Source organism: Typopeltis vanoorti, chromosome 17 (assembly GCF_054136105.1).
Source record: "Typopeltis vanoorti isolate ZY-2024b chromosome 17, IOZ_Tvanoo_1.0, whole genome shotgun sequence".
NCBI lineage: Eukaryota > Metazoa > Arthropoda > Arachnida > Uropygi > Thelyphonidae > Typopeltis > Typopeltis vanoorti.
Window position 1 is genome coordinate 47,400,786 of NC_143565.1, and position 17,241 is coordinate 47,418,026.

At 37.6% G+C, this 17,241-nt stretch overlaps 1 protein-coding gene across 2 annotated transcripts in view; it reads left to right on the plus strand.

The window, feature by feature from the left end:
- hrg (poly(A) polymerase hiiragi) overlaps positions 1-17,241 on the plus strand; it is a 374,011-nt gene that overhangs the window by 316,941 nt on the left and 39,829 nt on the right. For both annotated transcript variants that reach the window (XM_090407503.1, XM_090407502.1), the window contains exons 16-17: positions 110-179; positions 13,589-13,652. In XM_090407503.1, coding sequence (XP_090263629.1) covers positions 110-179; positions 13,589-13,652 — 134 coding nt within the window. The remainder of the gene's footprint in view (positions 1-109; positions 180-13,588; positions 13,653-17,241) is intronic.

Genomic DNA, 17,241 nt, shown 5'->3' on the forward strand with positions numbered 1-17,241 from the left:
CTTTCAGGCCTGTTGATTTCTTAATAAAACAATTGATGTGTTTAAATAAAACTTGGTCTTAAGTAATGAATCTATTTTTGTGTCATAGTTAGAATAACTTTGTTTTTAGTGATCAGGCAAGCAGTATCTATCAACCTTTACAAGCCAGGAATGAAGATAGACACCAAGCACGTACGACGGTGGGTATTTATTTATTTTTTTATTTTATTTATTTTAAGCATATAAATATGTTAAAAATTCTCTCTCTCATCAAAAAAAAAAAAAAAAAAAAAAAAAAAAAAAAAAAAAAAAAAGATGAAAAGTGCAAATTGATGAAAAGAATTTTTTTTGTATTGGAGTAGCCAAAAGAAGTGAAACCATGTTTGACTTCCTCCATTGTTAATTAGATAAATATTGATGTGATGCAATGATTCTTAACACATAATACATGATTTGACAAAAGTGGCTTTTTTTTTTTTGTTTCAAATTCCTTTTTTGAAAAAGAACATAATTGAATCACCTTTAAAATTATTTAAATATTAAAATTGCAGCTTAATACTTTCTAGTCATGGTAGTTAGATTCTAGTTACAATTCATGTTTCAGAGAGAGTATCATCTTTGAATGCAATTTTAAAATTTAAATAATTTTAAAGGATGTTTGATTACAAATTGTGTTTATACTATTATGCCAAAAAGATTGGTTCTTTTTGGCATAATAGTATAAACACAGTATATACTAAACATAGTATAAACACATAATAGTATAAACACAGCTATGTAAACGATGTTTACATAGTTGTAATTGTCATGAAATTCAAGCAACATAAATGCTTTATGGTTAACAATTTAAAATTTACAAAAACGTGGCACATAATAAATATGAGGTTGATATCATTTGCTATGCTGACTGTTTGTTTTTAGTATTCCAGAGGATATTTAAAAAATTATGAGTAAAGTGATGACTGACATTTTGTTCATTTAGGTTTCCAACCGTTTTGCTGACTCAACAGTTCCTTAGAACTAATCATAGCAATTGAAGACTTTCTTTATTAAATGTTTCTCATTACTGACAGCTGCTAATAGAGCCTGATTGTTTATATTTAATTCTGTGATGCATTATTTATGTTCAAGTTTATTATTATGCCTATGGGTTGATGAAACAGAAGTTGGGAGGTACTGTCTCTAAAGTGTAATATCTGTGTTAGCAGCTGATCAAGTTTATATATATAATGGGTTTGTTATAATAAATTGAAAGCTAATAAAACCAAAAAGTTGTCATTTTAGGTTAAAAATGAATTTTGCAATCTTGCTTAGAGACCTGAAGCAGCTTGAATAAATTCCATGTTTGGTCTCTAGATAAGGGATTTCTAGATTATGTAAAAAATCAATCAATAAATAAAAACTTCTTATCCCACCCACAGTATTAATGTATTGTGTTTACAACTTTTGGTAGGAGTAATGAAAAGGTTTTGCTTAATATCTGGTAGCTTCTTTAGTCAAGGTTAAGATTCTGGTTTACAAAATAGAAAAATATAGGTATAGTGATAGTAAGAGTTAAAAATCCAGTTTCAAATCCTTTGTATATTCTTGTATCCTGAATTAGTGGGAAAATATTGCTATCAACAATACCATAATCAATGAGAATTATTTCTTGCATCTTCTCTCCATGTGAATTGTACACATTTTTATGTTGGAACATGCTGTTAGTAATAACTAGCTCATGCCCCAGACAGAAATCCAACAGGTACTTACCATTTTTATTAGCTTTGTTCTTTTTTCCAAATTTTCTCAGAACATTTTTATGTCTAGTAATTATTTTCTACTCTGCTATTTAGATCTCCAGCAAGAAGTAACTTTTTCTTTGTGCCTTCTCTAATACCTTGACAAATTCCTCCACTTTTTCCTTAGTAGAATCTTCTGAGGGACTGTAGCACAAATAAGTCTCATTTTCCACTTCTCCATTCTGATATTTTCCCACCATCACTTTTCTTGATACAGCCTGCTATTCAAGAAGATTATCCTCATATTTGGTGTTTGAATATTATAGCTACTCCCTTTCCCTGATCAATATTTCCTGAATCTTGTATCAGTTGCTCACCTGTTTTTGTGTAACACTTATTATTTTGAACTGGTATTTATTCAGTTCTTCTGCTTGTTCCATTTCTTTTCTATTGATGCTTCTTACGTTAATGGTTTTTAACTCTGCTGACATTGAGTTGGGATTTGTTTCAATAGCTGACTTTCTGATGTTTTCCCTGGGTCCTGATAAAAACAGTAGGGCTTTGTTTAACCAGGCGGTGATGTTGTAGTACCATAATTTTCTGTTATGGTTTAAGCTAATAAGAATACAATTAGGTTGGCTGAATCCCAAAGCCAGCCCAACCTTGTTCATTCAATATCCCCAAAACGTTTGCAATTTAAACTAAGTACAATTATTTGAGCGCAAATTGGATTGCATTCTTCATATGATCATTCACAGGCCAAAGTGATTAACTCCACTTTTTAAATTTCTTTAAATTTTAGTGCCAAAGCACTTGATTGATGCTTAACTTTTTATATTTAACACCATTAAATAACAAAATTTTTTGGCTGTCAAATAATAAATAATTTATTTCAGAAGCCAATATGATTCAACTTAAGACTTCATACTCTTAAGTAAATCGTTGCAATAATGCAATTCAAATGCTTATAAGAATTTAGTTAAGTAATTTTTTAATGCAACAGTATATATTAGACAATAATGATAAACTGTTTACTGTTATCCTGTCATTAAAAAAGTAAAATTTCAAAAAAACAAATATAATTAACACATTAAGTGCTAAGCCCACTTCGTTTACCTTTTCATTTATGGTGCACACATTTTATTTAAAAATGTAACAAAAAAAATATATCTATTACAGAATTTCGAAGGAAATTAGCTACTCGTGTTAAAGATACCAAGCTATTTTAAACCTGGTTTTACTCCATTTCCCAAGTAAGCAAACAGACAAATAAGTCAAGTTTGCACCTGCACGTTATTATACCCAAGGTAAAATACTTACTACATTTATATCTCCTCCTGAGATTTTTATTTAATAAGGTTAAAACACCTTATGGTAACTTGTTCTGGTAAAATACTTATAAGCTCTGTATTACTAAAATCTTGATATTTCTAGCCTGGCTCCCATTGATGAGACCTCAATAAAGGTCGAAACCGGTCTGGGTAGTGGCCCCTTGCCTTTAATACAAAGCATCATACATCTCCTCCAGGAGATGTGCTTTGCATTAAGGGTAAATATTAAGATTAGTGATCAGAGCTTATTCTACTTTTACCATGAGTTGCCTTGGTCTTGCACTATATGCAGGATCAGCTAGACTTGCAACACTTGCAGGCGCAAACTTGACTTATTTGTCTGTTTGCTAACTTGGGAAATGGAGTAAAACCAGGTTTAAAATAGCTTGGTATCTTTAACATTTATTATACCCAAGGTAAAATACTTTCTAAAATTAGCTACTCGTCTTAGGAATTGTCAAGATAAAGAAATTCATCTCCTTTTTACCCTCTTTTGCAATGTCGAGGGTTTATTAATCATCAGACCTCAAACCGTTCACAGGATAAGGTGATCAGCCCTACACCCCGGCGTATCCTATGTCCTGTAGTGTTGCGTTCTCAAGGCCGGATTGCCTGCTTTGCAGGATGAAAAACCCCAGGATAAACTTGGGGAAAAACCCTACTGTCCACGCAAGACCGGCTAACTTGGCTATAGCTGAGGAAGATCCTCACGTCACCGATTAGAATCGAACTTAGGACACTCCTTCCCCAGGCACATGGTTTCGAAGCGCACAGCCACTAGGCTAACCACGGGGACGCAAAACCAATTTAGTTAGTTAATCGAGACATATATTGAGAATTTTCTCATTTCCTAAACATTACTTAAAGCAATGGAAAGAATCTATATGCACATAATTTTTTGCAGTGTACATATTTTTCTGAGTGTAGCACAGTGTTGACATAGTGCCCCATAAGAAATGTCCATAAAAGTGATATTTATTAAAATAATTCAGGTCAGGTCGTCGGCCATTTTTTGATGTTTTCATATCCCTGCTCTCGCTTAACCATTACAATGGGAGACCTTTCTCCTCCAAAAGTTAACAATATTTGCCCACGCTTCACATGAGCATCATCTCAATTTTATGATCTGTTTCGCTTCAGCATGCATCTCTTTCAAAGATTCATTGAAGCTGGCAAACGCAGACTGTTTTCGACATTTATATCCCTATAATGTTAGCCTCTGCAAGAAGCTCGTAGATGTGTAGCATCTTCAGTTCCTTGCACTGATTATTCGGTCCCTCTCCATAAGGAATGCACAGCTCACAAACTATCGTTCTGACTAGATGGTAAGAGCTAGATGCAAAGGTTATTCTTAAACTATTTTTTCGTAATAAAGCAAACCGTAGGCTTGTTCAACAGCAATCATTCAAGAGGAGCATAAATTTCGAGTTTCTTAAATAATCTAAACCTGAATTTTATCAGTCAAAAACAGCATTTTTCCTTTATCTTCATACCAAACTCAGTGGTACTACTACTCAACCTTGCTTTTGGCAGGCATCATTTACAAGAAATGAAATTAAAAGAAAGAGAGAGAGAGGGAGGGAAGGAAAAAGACAATAAAAAAAAAAAAAAAGAGAGAGGGGAAAAAGAAAAGAAACGGCAAGAGTAACCCAGCCTAGACCACTACATAGCGGTTATGTGTGTAAAAAGCCATGTTTCTGTGCTTTCAACTTCAATTTGAATATAACATCTTGTATCACTTGCTCACCTGTTTTTGTGTAACACTTATTATTTTGAACTGGTATTTATTCAGTTCTTCTGCTGGTTCCATTTCTTTTCTATTGATGCTTCTTAGGTTAATGGTCTTTAACTCTGCTGACATTGAGGGATTTGTTTCAATAGCTGACTTTCTGATGTTTTCCCTGAATATAGATAAAGAAACTGTAAATAGCAATACTATAAATAAGTCTCAAAATTTGCATCACTTTGCATTAATTTTTAATATCAGAATATTATAAAAGGTAATAAATTTTATTACACTTTATATTGTCAGTCAAGGGCTCACTTTAGTGAGTACAGGCATGGCAAACCCGAGGTACCTGATGCTGGACCATGCCTTACTTCATGTAATATATATCTGTTATATTATTCTGTAGACTGGTCCCTCCTCTTCTTTCTTTGCTTCTTTCTCCTCTCCTTGCTCCTTCCCCCTGATGCTATTAGAGTATTCGAGGGCTAGGGGTGAGTCTTTCCTATCTTGCTAAGTCATTTCACCTTATGCAGCCACCGAAGGAGGCAAGCTAGCCTCAATAGGTGCCGGTCCCAAGCCGGATAAATGCGAGGGTTGATGTCAGGAAGGGCATCCGGTCGGAAAACTTAAGTGCCAACTCAAACTATGATTATGAGTCGAAGAGAAAATGATATAAGGGCTAGGGCGTACCCCTTAAGCGACGCGCAGCCACATCACCCTACAGCTGTGAGAAGTGGATGAGGGCTACCGCATCAAGGGCGGGTGCGGTTAAAGAAGCAAGCCCAGCAGGTGGAGAGGATGTTGCGAGTGGGAACACTGAATGTTGGAAGCATGACTGGAAGGGGAAGAGAGGTGGCAGACATGATGAGGAAGAGGAAGTTGGACATTTTATGTGTGCAGGAGACAAGGTGGAAAGGCAAAGGAACTGGGAGATGGATATAAATTCTTCTACTCTGGAGCGAATAACGAGGGAAGAAATGGTGTAGGAATTGCGGCATGTGGCAGAATGAAGGGTGAAGTACTGGACGTGGGTAGAAGGAACGACAGGATCATGCGAATGAAATTGGGTCTTGGAGAAGAGCGGGTGGTCGTATTATGTGTATATGCCCCGCATGTTGGTTGTACAGCAGAGGAAAAAGATGAGTTCTGGAACATGTTAGATGAAGAAATGAGGGAATTGGAAGAAAATGAGATGGTGATTGTCGGAGGAGACTTGAACGGGCACATAGGAAGACAGAATAGAGACTGTGAAAGGGTGCATGGTGGCCACGGAGTGGGAATGATGAACCAGGAAGGAGAGAGGGTTGTGGACTTTGCAGTAGCGTTTGATCTGGCAATTGTGAACTCGTTTTACTTCAAGAGGGAAGAACATTTGATAACATTTAGAAGTGGTAACAACAGCTCACAAATTGACTACATTTTGACTAGAAGAAAACATCTTAAGGTTGTGACAAATTGTAAAGTAATTCCAACAGATCAAGTAGCACAACAACACCGACTGCTGTGCGCAGACTTTAAAATAAGATTGAAGATAAGAACTTCTGGTTGCCATGGGATGAAGACAATTAAGTGGTTTCGCTTAAAAGAAGAGAGTGTGAGGAATCATTTTAGAGAGAGAGTGTTAGAGAGGATTTCAGATGGACTGGAAAGTGTACAAGATTGGTGGAAACATAATTCAAAAGTAATCCTGAGCTGTGCAATCGAGGTGCTTGGTGAGACATCTGGAAAGATTAGAGAGCAGAAGGAGAGTTGGTGGTGGAATAATAATGTACAAGTGGCAGTGACAGCTAAAAGGAAGGCAAAGCAGAAGTGGGATGAGTCAAGAGTGGAAGAGGACAGAGGTGTACAAGGAGAGAAAGCAAGAAGCCAAGAGAGTTGTGGCACAGGCGAAGGCCATGGCATATCAAGATCTGTATGATCAATTAGAAACAAAGGAAGGACAGAAAAATTTACCAACTAGCAAAATGTAGAAATAAAGCAGCTAAGGACATCTTACATGTGAGGCAGATCAAAGATGCTGAAGGAAGAGTATTATGGAGGGATGTGGACATAAGAAACAGATGGAAAATATACTTTGAGGGACTTTTGAATGAGGAAAATGCAAGGACTCACAGAGGAGATGGGCAGCCTTCTGAGTGGATGGTGCAGAACATCAGTAGAATGGAAGTGATGGAGGCCATGAAGAGGATGAGGAATGGAAAAGCGGTGGGCCCCGACAGAATTCCAGTGGAGGCATGGAAGGCACTGGGGGAAGAGGGAATTGACCTGCTGTGGGACCTGTTCATGAAAGTTTGCCAACAGGAAAATATACCCGAGGAATGGAGGGAGAGTACTCTTGTTCCCATCTACAAGGGTAAAGGGGATGCACAAGACTGTAAAAATTACAGAGGAATAAAGTTGATGTCCCACACAATGAAGATCCTAGAAAGGGTTCTTGATGGTAGATTGAGGGAGGAGGTGGAGATTGCAAAGGAACAATTTGCCTTCATGCCTGGTAGATCAACAACAGATGCTATCTTTGGGTTATGACAGATGATGGAAAAATATCGAGAGAAACAAAGGGAGCTACATCTGGTATTTATTGATCTGGAGAAAGCATATGATAGAGTGCCAAGGCAAGAAGTCTGGAGGTGTCTGAGGGAGAAGAAGGTGCCGGAGAAATATGTCAGGTTGGTGCGGGAAATGTACAGAAATGTGAAGACAAGTTTTCGGACCTGTTTGGGACAGACAGAAAGTTTTCAAGTAACAGTTGGCTTGAATCAAGGGTCAGCATTAAGTCCGTTTCTGTTTAATATTGTGATGGAGGTGGTAACAGAGGAGGTGAGAGAAGATGCACCTTGGACAATGTTGTATGCAGATGACATCTTGCTGTGTGTAGATTCAAGACAAGAAGTGGAAACTAAACTGGAAAGATGGAGAAAAGTACTGGAAAAGAGAGGTATGAGACTGAGCAGAAGTAAGACAGAGTATATGTGTTGCGCAGTGGGTGGTGGTGGCCAGGAGACAGATCTGGAGCTGTAAGGAAATGTCATCAGGAAGGTGAGAGACTTTAGATACTTAGGTTCAACAGTGGAAGAAGATGGAGGAGCTGAAAAGGAAGTGGGATGCAGGATACAAGCGGGTTGGAGGAACTGGAGGGAGATGGCTGGAGTGTTATGCGATAAGAGGGTGCTGATCAATCTGAAAGGCAAAATTTATAGGACAGTAGTGAGGCCAGCTATGACATATGCTATAGAAACTGTGGCCCTGAGGAAAAATAACATCAGCAGGATGGAAGTAGCAGAGATGAGAATGCTTAGGTGGATGTGCAGTGTGACCAGAAAGGATCATCTGAGAAATGACTATGTCAGGGGAACAGTGGATGTGCAAGGAAGGCGGAATAGTGGGCGGCCAAAAAAGAGATGGAGGGAGCTGGTAGAAGAGGACTTGAAGATGAAGAACTTGGATGTGGTGACAGCCCAAGACAGGAAGGTGTGGAGGAGACTCATAACAAACAGTGACCCCACTTAAGTGGGAGAAGCTGTAGAAGAAGAAGATCGTCGGTCACCAATGATCGACGTAAGCCGAACGGGAAAATCATTGTCGGTGACCGACACAGTGCTTAATGTGTTAATGAGTTACTGAGTTATTTTGACTTGCCAAATCGATTAACTCCCTTAGTTATGCAAAAACGTTAAAATAATAAATGATTATTCCTGGGATATACTATTTTATGCATTTTATATGTCGTTAGATAAAAACTATGTCTGTAATAATACGTTCTACAATTTTTATTTCAATTTAAATTTTAAAAGGAATTTTAAAAAAGAATGTATATTATAGGGTTGCTTAAGGGTCAGAGCTGTATAACTGAGAGGAGACCTCCACATAGCCTTTAAAGGAATGCGAAGAACTGACCAGGGCTTCTGACCTAATGTCCAATCCTCACTTTCTCGTGGTGCATCCTGTTGGGTATTTACCTGGATACTGAACGAACGAGGATGGGCTGGCGATTTGGGATTTATCCAACCAAATTGTATTCTTATTGGCTTAAACCAAAATGCAAAATGATGGTACAACATTACAAAATTTCATGCAGGCTGGGGTGTCGCCCTGTTAAACCAGGCCCCCGTTGTTTTTGCCAGGGAACCAGAGTGAACAGCGAAAAGTCAGCTACTGGAACAAATCTGAAAACACACCCCAACTCAACATCACCAGAGTTAAAGAGCAGTACTATCAACATAAGAAGCCTGAATGGCAAAGAAACGGAGCTAGTTGAGGAATTAGACAAAAAAGACAAAAACTGGTGAGATCTTTCTGAATAGTAAATACAAAATGTTATATTCAGGCAATGACAATCAAGGAAAAGGAGTAGCAGCCATAGTATTCAACACTAAATACGAGACTTATCTTCTTGAATGGCAGGCAGTCTCAAGTAGAGTGATGTGGATAAATATCAGAATGGGGAACTGGACAATGAGAGTTATTTGTGCCTATGGTCCTGCAGAAGGTTCTACTAAGGTAAAAGTGGAGGAATTTTTTGAGGCTTTAGAAAAAGCAATTGACACAATGAAAAAGTAAATAGCAGAGTAGGAAATGATTGTCAGGCATACAAAAATATGGATCTGAGAACTGGGTCAGAAGTAAAACACTTGACGAAAGACTAGAAACCACAGATATGAGAGTCCTGAGAAAGATTAGAGGTGTGAACAGATGGCATCAATGGTAATATGATATTAAAAATGAGGATATTAGGAAACAACTTGACATTGTCAGCATCCAGGAATGCGTTAGCAGAGCTAATCTCAGGTGGTATGGTCACTTAAACAGAATGGGTGAGGAAAGGTTATCAAAACAAGTGTTCTCTGCCGGGTTGGCAAGAAAAACGACCCAAGGAAGACCAAGATATAGGTGGATTGATACGGTGCAAAGGGCCTTAGACGACAGAAATACATGAGATCTGATAATGTTGAGTCTTGACAAGTAACAGACTGATTTGTAGGAAAATTGTAGATAGGAAGTTAGTAATGATGTAATTTTTTTCATGTAGTACTATCATATCCTGTACAACCCTTGAGGATACATTGCAGGAATTTGATGATGATTATAATGTATATTATATTATCAAGATGGGATAAGTCTCATCTATCACCACCCAAACACTACCAAAGTGTTTGGATGCTTACAGATGTTCTGTGGTTTGAGCACACCATGCACTGATAAGATCAAAACACGATATCATGTCCCAAGTTTATGCCCCTCTCAGAGACAGTACCCTGCAATGGTTGGACCCCCATCCACTATCTAGCCATAAGAATTTCACTAATCTCTGGTCTGAATGTTGAACCACATTTATTGTTTCAGCATCAAACAGCTGTCTCTATTATACACTGCAAAAATAAAATCCCAGTTAAACCATCCCCACGTGGACAACTATTTTTTGTATATGATGAGAGACTGTACAATACATACTGCCGTATGACCCTTTGGCTTGAATAATAAATAATCAGGTTTTAACTTGTAGACATTTTTTATTAACACTGAATGTGTTTCCTCGACATGTTTCTCTGTCTATATGATAGCATCTTTAGGGGGTTATTTAAAAAAATAAATAAATAAAAAATAAAATAAAAACCTGACAAGAAATGAAACTTTCCCAACTCCCACTATTTTTATAAATTGAAAAGAATGGAATGATAGTTCCATTGAAACTATCATTGATAGTTTCAGTGGATCTATCAATATTGATAGTTCCAATGAAAGAATGGAATCATTAGGCATTTTACATGTAGTCTAAACTCTGCATATGGCTGAGATAGGAGAAGTCTTGAATTGTACACATTAATTAATGATTCCCAAATGTCATGAATAATCATTCCTTGGTTTGTGTTTAGTGTTCCTTTTCAGCAAAAATGACCTCGGAAGACTCCTTGAACAATCTATGGAAGTAATTCTCTTCTAAGTAAGGCATGTAGGATGTTTGCTAATTTACCATGTGATATTCTTTGAGAATATATGCTGCAATCTTTGGTTTGATTTTATAATCAAATGGACTTTTTTTTTTTTTAATGGATTTTGAAACTTCTGCCAGTTTGACCTGTGTACATCTTTCCACAAGAACATGGAATCATGTATACTCCGGGATGTTTATAAAATGGAACTTTATCTTTAGAGGAATGTAGGAAACTTCATAAGGTGTTGACTGATTTTAATATTTGGGCTATTTTTCATGCTGCACTGGCAACGTATGGTACAGATACTGTATCTTTGTAATTAATTTACATCACAGGATGGGTCATCAGAAAATAAGTTTCTTTAGATTTTGAGTAGCCATTTTGGAGAAACTGATGATTTGAAGTTCTTATTTTCTTTTGGTTTCATAATTTTTTTTTATATTTAAAGCTCTATTTTTTAAAGTTTTGATGATACCTAATTTTTGTTGGGAGTGATGGAAAAGCTTGCCTGTTTGGGTTTCCTTCCTGTAGAATTCGAATGATAATCCTCCAGCAATGTTTTTGTTGATAAGGATGTCTAGGAATAGTAATTTTCCATTCTGTTCTACCTTCTAATGTGAATTTGATTTTTGGATGGCAATCATTCAGGAAGTATATAAAATCTAGGTCTTTGTGGGCATGCTATCCAAATGGTAAAGATGTGACCAACATATCTCCACTAGACATATGGTTTTAAGATCACCTGTGCTATAGCTTCTTCCTCAAATTTTTCCATGTATTCCATGTTGGCAGTAAGATGTGCTCGACGTGAGCCCATTGCCATAAAACTGTCTGAACTAGCTAATATGTCAAGTGGGGAAATTAGCAATGTCTCTGTGTAAGAATCAATAGAAATCCTCGAAGAACTATTTCCTTCTGGCATCCATCAGTGCCTCAAATCTTCATTCTTTACTTGTAAAGAAAAATTTTATTACAATATATGGTCTGTAATAAGTTGCTGTGGGATAGAATGAATTTGAATTACATTGCATCCTATAATTTCTAGACATGTATGTTTGCAGTTTTGACAGGAAAAATTTTAAAAATAAATTTACAAAGAGAGGGAAAGAGATTTGCTTGTGAAATATAAATAAGTAACCAATAAAAAACAGCTGTTGTGTAGCTTAATAAATGGGCATAGGAAGAGACATAATCATTGAACTAACAGTGTTGATCAGATGATTCATTTAGGGTTAGCATGAGTTAAGCATGCATAGACGAAGCACCAAGTGAGCAAACCATCCTATACAGTTTATTGTGCTTGTTATGTGTTGAAAGATGCTTCTACCTGGTATCTCAGCTTGGGCCTGGCTCCCACTGAAGAGACCTCAATAAAGGTCGAAACTAGTCTGGGTAGTGGCCCTTCCCTTAATGCATAAAATTAGACATATCCGCAAGGAGATGTGTTTTGCATTATAGGAGATACTGAGACAGGAGAGTTGGTAGCTTGCTCCACCTTTGCAACGAGTTGCCCTGGTGTTGTACCACCTTACCCCAGTCCTGAAGATACTTTCAGGCGCAAACTTTGTTTGCTCACACTTGGATAAAGGATTAAACTAATTTTATTATACTCTAACCAAGTGAAAAATAAACTTTCAACATCTTTCTCTAAATCCAGAGTAATTTATTAAAAAAGGGTGGCACATCATTTGGCAACTCCTACAGGTAGAGATGACCTGCGAATGCTTCTGCCTGATATCTCAGCTTGGGCCTGGCTCCCACTGAAGAGACCTCAATGAAGGTCGAAACTAATCTGGGTAGTGGCCCTTCCCGTAATGCATAACATTAGACATATCCGCAAGGAGATGTGTTTTGCATTATAGGAGATACTGAGACAGGAGTGTTGGTAGCTTGCTCCACCTTTGCAACGAGTTGCCCTGGTGTTGTACCACCTTACCCCAGTCCTGAAGATACTTTCAGGTGCAAACTTTGTTTGCTCACACTTGGATAAAGGATTAAACTAATTTTATTATGTGCTTGTTATGTGTATTTATTTCTATTTTTTAAATTTATATATATTTTTTTCTCTCAAAGTTTTCAAAGGAGAATCTTCTTTTATTAGTAATGATTATTATGATCAGTGTACATTTATTTTTTAAATAATAAAATCCTGGATATGCAAATATTTGGTTAAAGATCACAGATGCAACCCTTTTTCTGGTAAAACAGAATTAATTTTTATTCTCAGGAATAAAGTGGATTTTTACTGACTATGTCTACTTCCAAAGACTAGAATGAAACCATATTACATGCAAGCAAAACAAAGAGAAGTTTTTATTGTATCACTAAATACAGAGACAATTAGAGACTACTGTATTTAGTGTTAGAATGATTAGTGTAATTAGACTTAGAGTGAAAATGACCCTTTATAATGAAAAATGCGTCTCTTCCCACATACTGGACTGTGTAGACACAGACTAAACAAAATAGAAGCTTCTGTGTGGCACTAGGTATAGTATCTAATGAATACAGTTCCTGACGAAGTACTTCATGTTTTCATTTGTAGAAAATATGTGGTTGCACTTGTTTATAATAAAGTTAGTGGATGCAGAAACCAATTTATACCCAAGGTGGAAAAAAAAAAAAAAAAATCCTTTCTAAATATATATATATATATATATAATAAATTTTGAAATCAGATAGAATTTCAATTGCTATCTTCATGCTACAGATATATTGAAAGAAAAAAAAAAAAACTTGGCACAAATTCACCTGCCTGATGCACAGCACACTTTAGACACAACCAGATGTGAGCATGCTAAAATAAAGTTTACCTTTATAAGTAAATTAATTTTGTGTGTTTCTCTGGTATAGATAAAAATATTTTTAAGTGTGAAAATTTCTTATTTCTTACAGAAAGGAACTTACTAAGTATTTGCCACAGAGTGTTCTCAATCGACACAAAAAAAAGGATAAAGTAGTAAGTTTTTCTGTTTTCTACAGAATCTAATTTTCTTGATTTTAAATATAATACTGTAAGTGTTGATTGCATCTAAGCATTTTGAATTCTGATTTCATAACATTCTTCATTGGAATGGAATTAATTGCAGAGATGATTGGTCCGTTGTTATATGACACGAGGCTATTTTGTGATTAGATAATACCCCCCCCCACACACACACACCTTAAATCTACAAAAACTCTAAGCAGAAGGTTGAAAATTGCAGATATACATTTTCTAAACTTTAATTAGACATTTGCTCATCTTTAGCAATTCATTGATTATAACCAACTGTATAATGACAACAGGTGGTTACAAATGTTCCATTATTAAAAATATGCAAATGTCTGAGTTTTGTCGGATACAAAAATTCATATCTGCATTTTACAAACCTGCTTAGGATTTTTGTAGATTTACTGTGTGTGTGTGTATCACTAAATCTATCTATCCCAATGGCTTTAACAGGCCTTTAAGGCCCACAACCTTCCAAGCATGCTTGGATTTCTTAACCGAAATACGAGGATAGAATGGTCACTCCTATGCCTCAAGGTATTCTTGGCTGTATCCCTGTGTGTTCACGGGGCCGGTTTGCCTGCTTGCGGGATGAAAAACACCAGATAAACTGGCAAAAAAAACCCTACTGCCCGCGCCCAAGACCGGCTAACTTGGCTATGACTGAGGAAGATCCTTCAGCTCCTCACGTCTCCGACGGGAATCGAACCTAGGACACTCCTTCCCCAGGCATATGGTTGCGAAGCGCAAAGCCACTAGGCTAACCGCGCGGACGTATCACTAAATAGCTTCATTATATAGCCTCATATAACAACACACCAGTCATCTTTGCAATTAATTTCTGGTTAACTTCACCAGAGGTTTCAGATTAGAATTCATTGTAGTTGAAGTATTCTAGAAGTTGTAAGGTAGGGCTTGTCAAATGATAGAGGAGTGCAAGGTAATATCATCAGCAAAACTAGACTGGATTTTCATTTAACTGGAAGAAGATAACAGTTGAAGAATATTGTCCTATAGCATTTGTGGGAAAATAAAGATCCACCCAAAAAGGGTGTATGCCTACAACTATGTTACAAAAGACATAAATTAGACTATTTATTTATTTATTCTTATTGCAAAAGGAATACAGAACAGTTACAGGTCAATGTCCAGTCTGGAAAGCCAGTTCAAGGCCTCATCCGTCACCTTGTGGATGTCCTGTAGTCCACCACCGTGAAATTGCACCTTGGGCAGTCGTTCACAATAAGGGTGGTCTAACAGCCCCCATTTATGTAGTAGGTATCCACATCTACTCTGATTAGTTCTGATCCTGTTGATTGATGACCAAATCTTCCTAGGAAGAGCAAAACCAGGCTGCAGAGCACAGGGATCTTCTACCAGGAAGTTGTTTGTTGGGAGATTGTTGGACTAGTATTCTCTCCACATGTCAGGTGTTGATGGCAGGGTAGCTGAAGAGAGTTCATCCACGGACTAGAGAGACTTTCTAGATTTTTGGCAAAGACCAGGTGGAGTTATGAGAGTCTGGTGCAGGGGCAGGAGTGGGTTGCTCATTGCTTTATTAAATTTTTTAATCGAGGCTTGTCTTCTCCGTGTGTTTGGTGGAGCATTGTTAGATAGGACTGTCAGCCAGGATACAGGGTTGCTTCTCACTGTCCCACTAATTGTGCGCATGGTAGAGTTTAGCTGGGTGTCTGTAATGTTAGTGTGTGCACTTCTTTCCCAGACAGCGGCACAATATTCTGCTGTAGCGAATGCAAGGGCTAGTGCAGACAACCTTAGGACTTCTGTACCACAACCCCAGGTTGTTCCAGCAAGCCTTGAAATGATATTGTTTCTCGTTTTAATTTTGTTGGACAGGTTGGTGATGTGCCTTTTATAGGTTAGGCTTCCATCCAGGCTCACTCCAAGGTATTTTGGGTGAGGCTTGTGTTCTACCATTTTTCCACAGAAAGAAAGGTTGAGGTGTCGATTTGCCTCTGCATTGTTCAGGTGAAACACTGTGAACACAGTTTTTATTGGATTTGGTTTCAAGTACCACTGTTTGAAGTACTCTTTCAGGGTGTTCAAGGTTGATTCCAGGTTGGCAAAGGGGGTAGATTGATGTAGGATCGCTAGGTCATCAGTGTACATATACTTGCTTGAGCTTTTATGTGGTAGGTCGTACACGTAGATGTTAAATAGTAAAGGGGATAACATGGGTCTCTGTGGGAGACCGTTGTGAAGGAATCTCGGCCTGCTCTTTTTTCCGCCAATATGGACCTGGATCTTTCTGTTGGAGAGAATGGATTCAAAAAGCTGGAAAGTTTTTTTTTTTGCACCTTATAATATTTCCTAGCTTAAGGAGTAGGCCCCTGATTCAGACTGTGTCATAAGCTTATGCTAGGTCAAAGAAAGTGGCTCTGGATTTAAGTTTCTTCTGGAAGCCTGCTTCAATCTGTGTTGCCAGGACCTGGTCGCACCAACTTCTTCCCAGCTTGTTCAATTGGGAGTGCACTTTCGATGAGTGGTGGAATTCTTTTAAAGAGAATGCTTTCAAAGAGCTTAAAGATGGAGCAAAGCAAGGAAATAGGTCATAGATTTTTGATCTCATTTGGATGTTTACCTGGTTTGGACACGGCAATTATTTTGTCTTCCCACCACAGATTTGGTAGTTTTCCAGTCATTATAATTTTTGAGAAAAGGGCGGCTAGCCATATTTCGCCTTGTCCAAGATGTTTTAGAAACTCATGGAGGATACCATCCACTCCTGCAGCCTTGCCATTCTTGGTGAGTTTTAAGACTATCTCTACCTCTTCCCGAGATACTGGGTGTACAAGTTCAGGAAGCTCGGGCCCGTCTTCAAGATTTGCCTGATGGAAGATTGCACAGTAATTTTCCTGATAGAGCTGGGACATATCTTGGAGGTTTTCAATAAATGATTAGCATTTAATCAGGAGTTATCTCTGTTGTTTTGTGTGGTGTTGGTTCTGGCCCACCTAATTTTCTCGGAAGTGACCAGCTTTTCCGACTAGATGTGGTGAAATAAAGTTCATGGATGGTTGAGATCCATTTTTCCTTTCTGTTTTTGTCCAGTGTTGCTATGAGCTCCTTGGTAACAGTTGGGTCGTCAGTCTCTTCATATTTGGTTAAAAGTTTCTCTACTCCAGCATGGGATGTATTGTTTTCTGTAGCCTGTAGGAATAGAGGCTTTGGCTGCAGTTTTGATTAGTTTGACAAATCTTGGATAGCAATTAGGCGTGGATGGAATTGCTCTAATGGTTTGCTCGATTTGTTTCTGAAATACATTCCAGTTGAACCTGCGAAGGTTCCATCTAGCGATTGGTATTCCACTGATGACGGATTGATGTGCCTGTCTCTATTAGTATAGAACAATGCTGACTATTAGGGATTCTGTCGAGGATGGTTCTGTTTGTTGGCAAAGGGTGGTCTTCAGAGTCTTTAGAGACTATGCACAGATCTGGGGTATAGGTTCTGTTCCATCTACCTGAGTGGAGAGTGCTTTCCTGCTTGGTATTGTAAATCAAATACAGGTTATATGTATCCATCCAGTTAACTA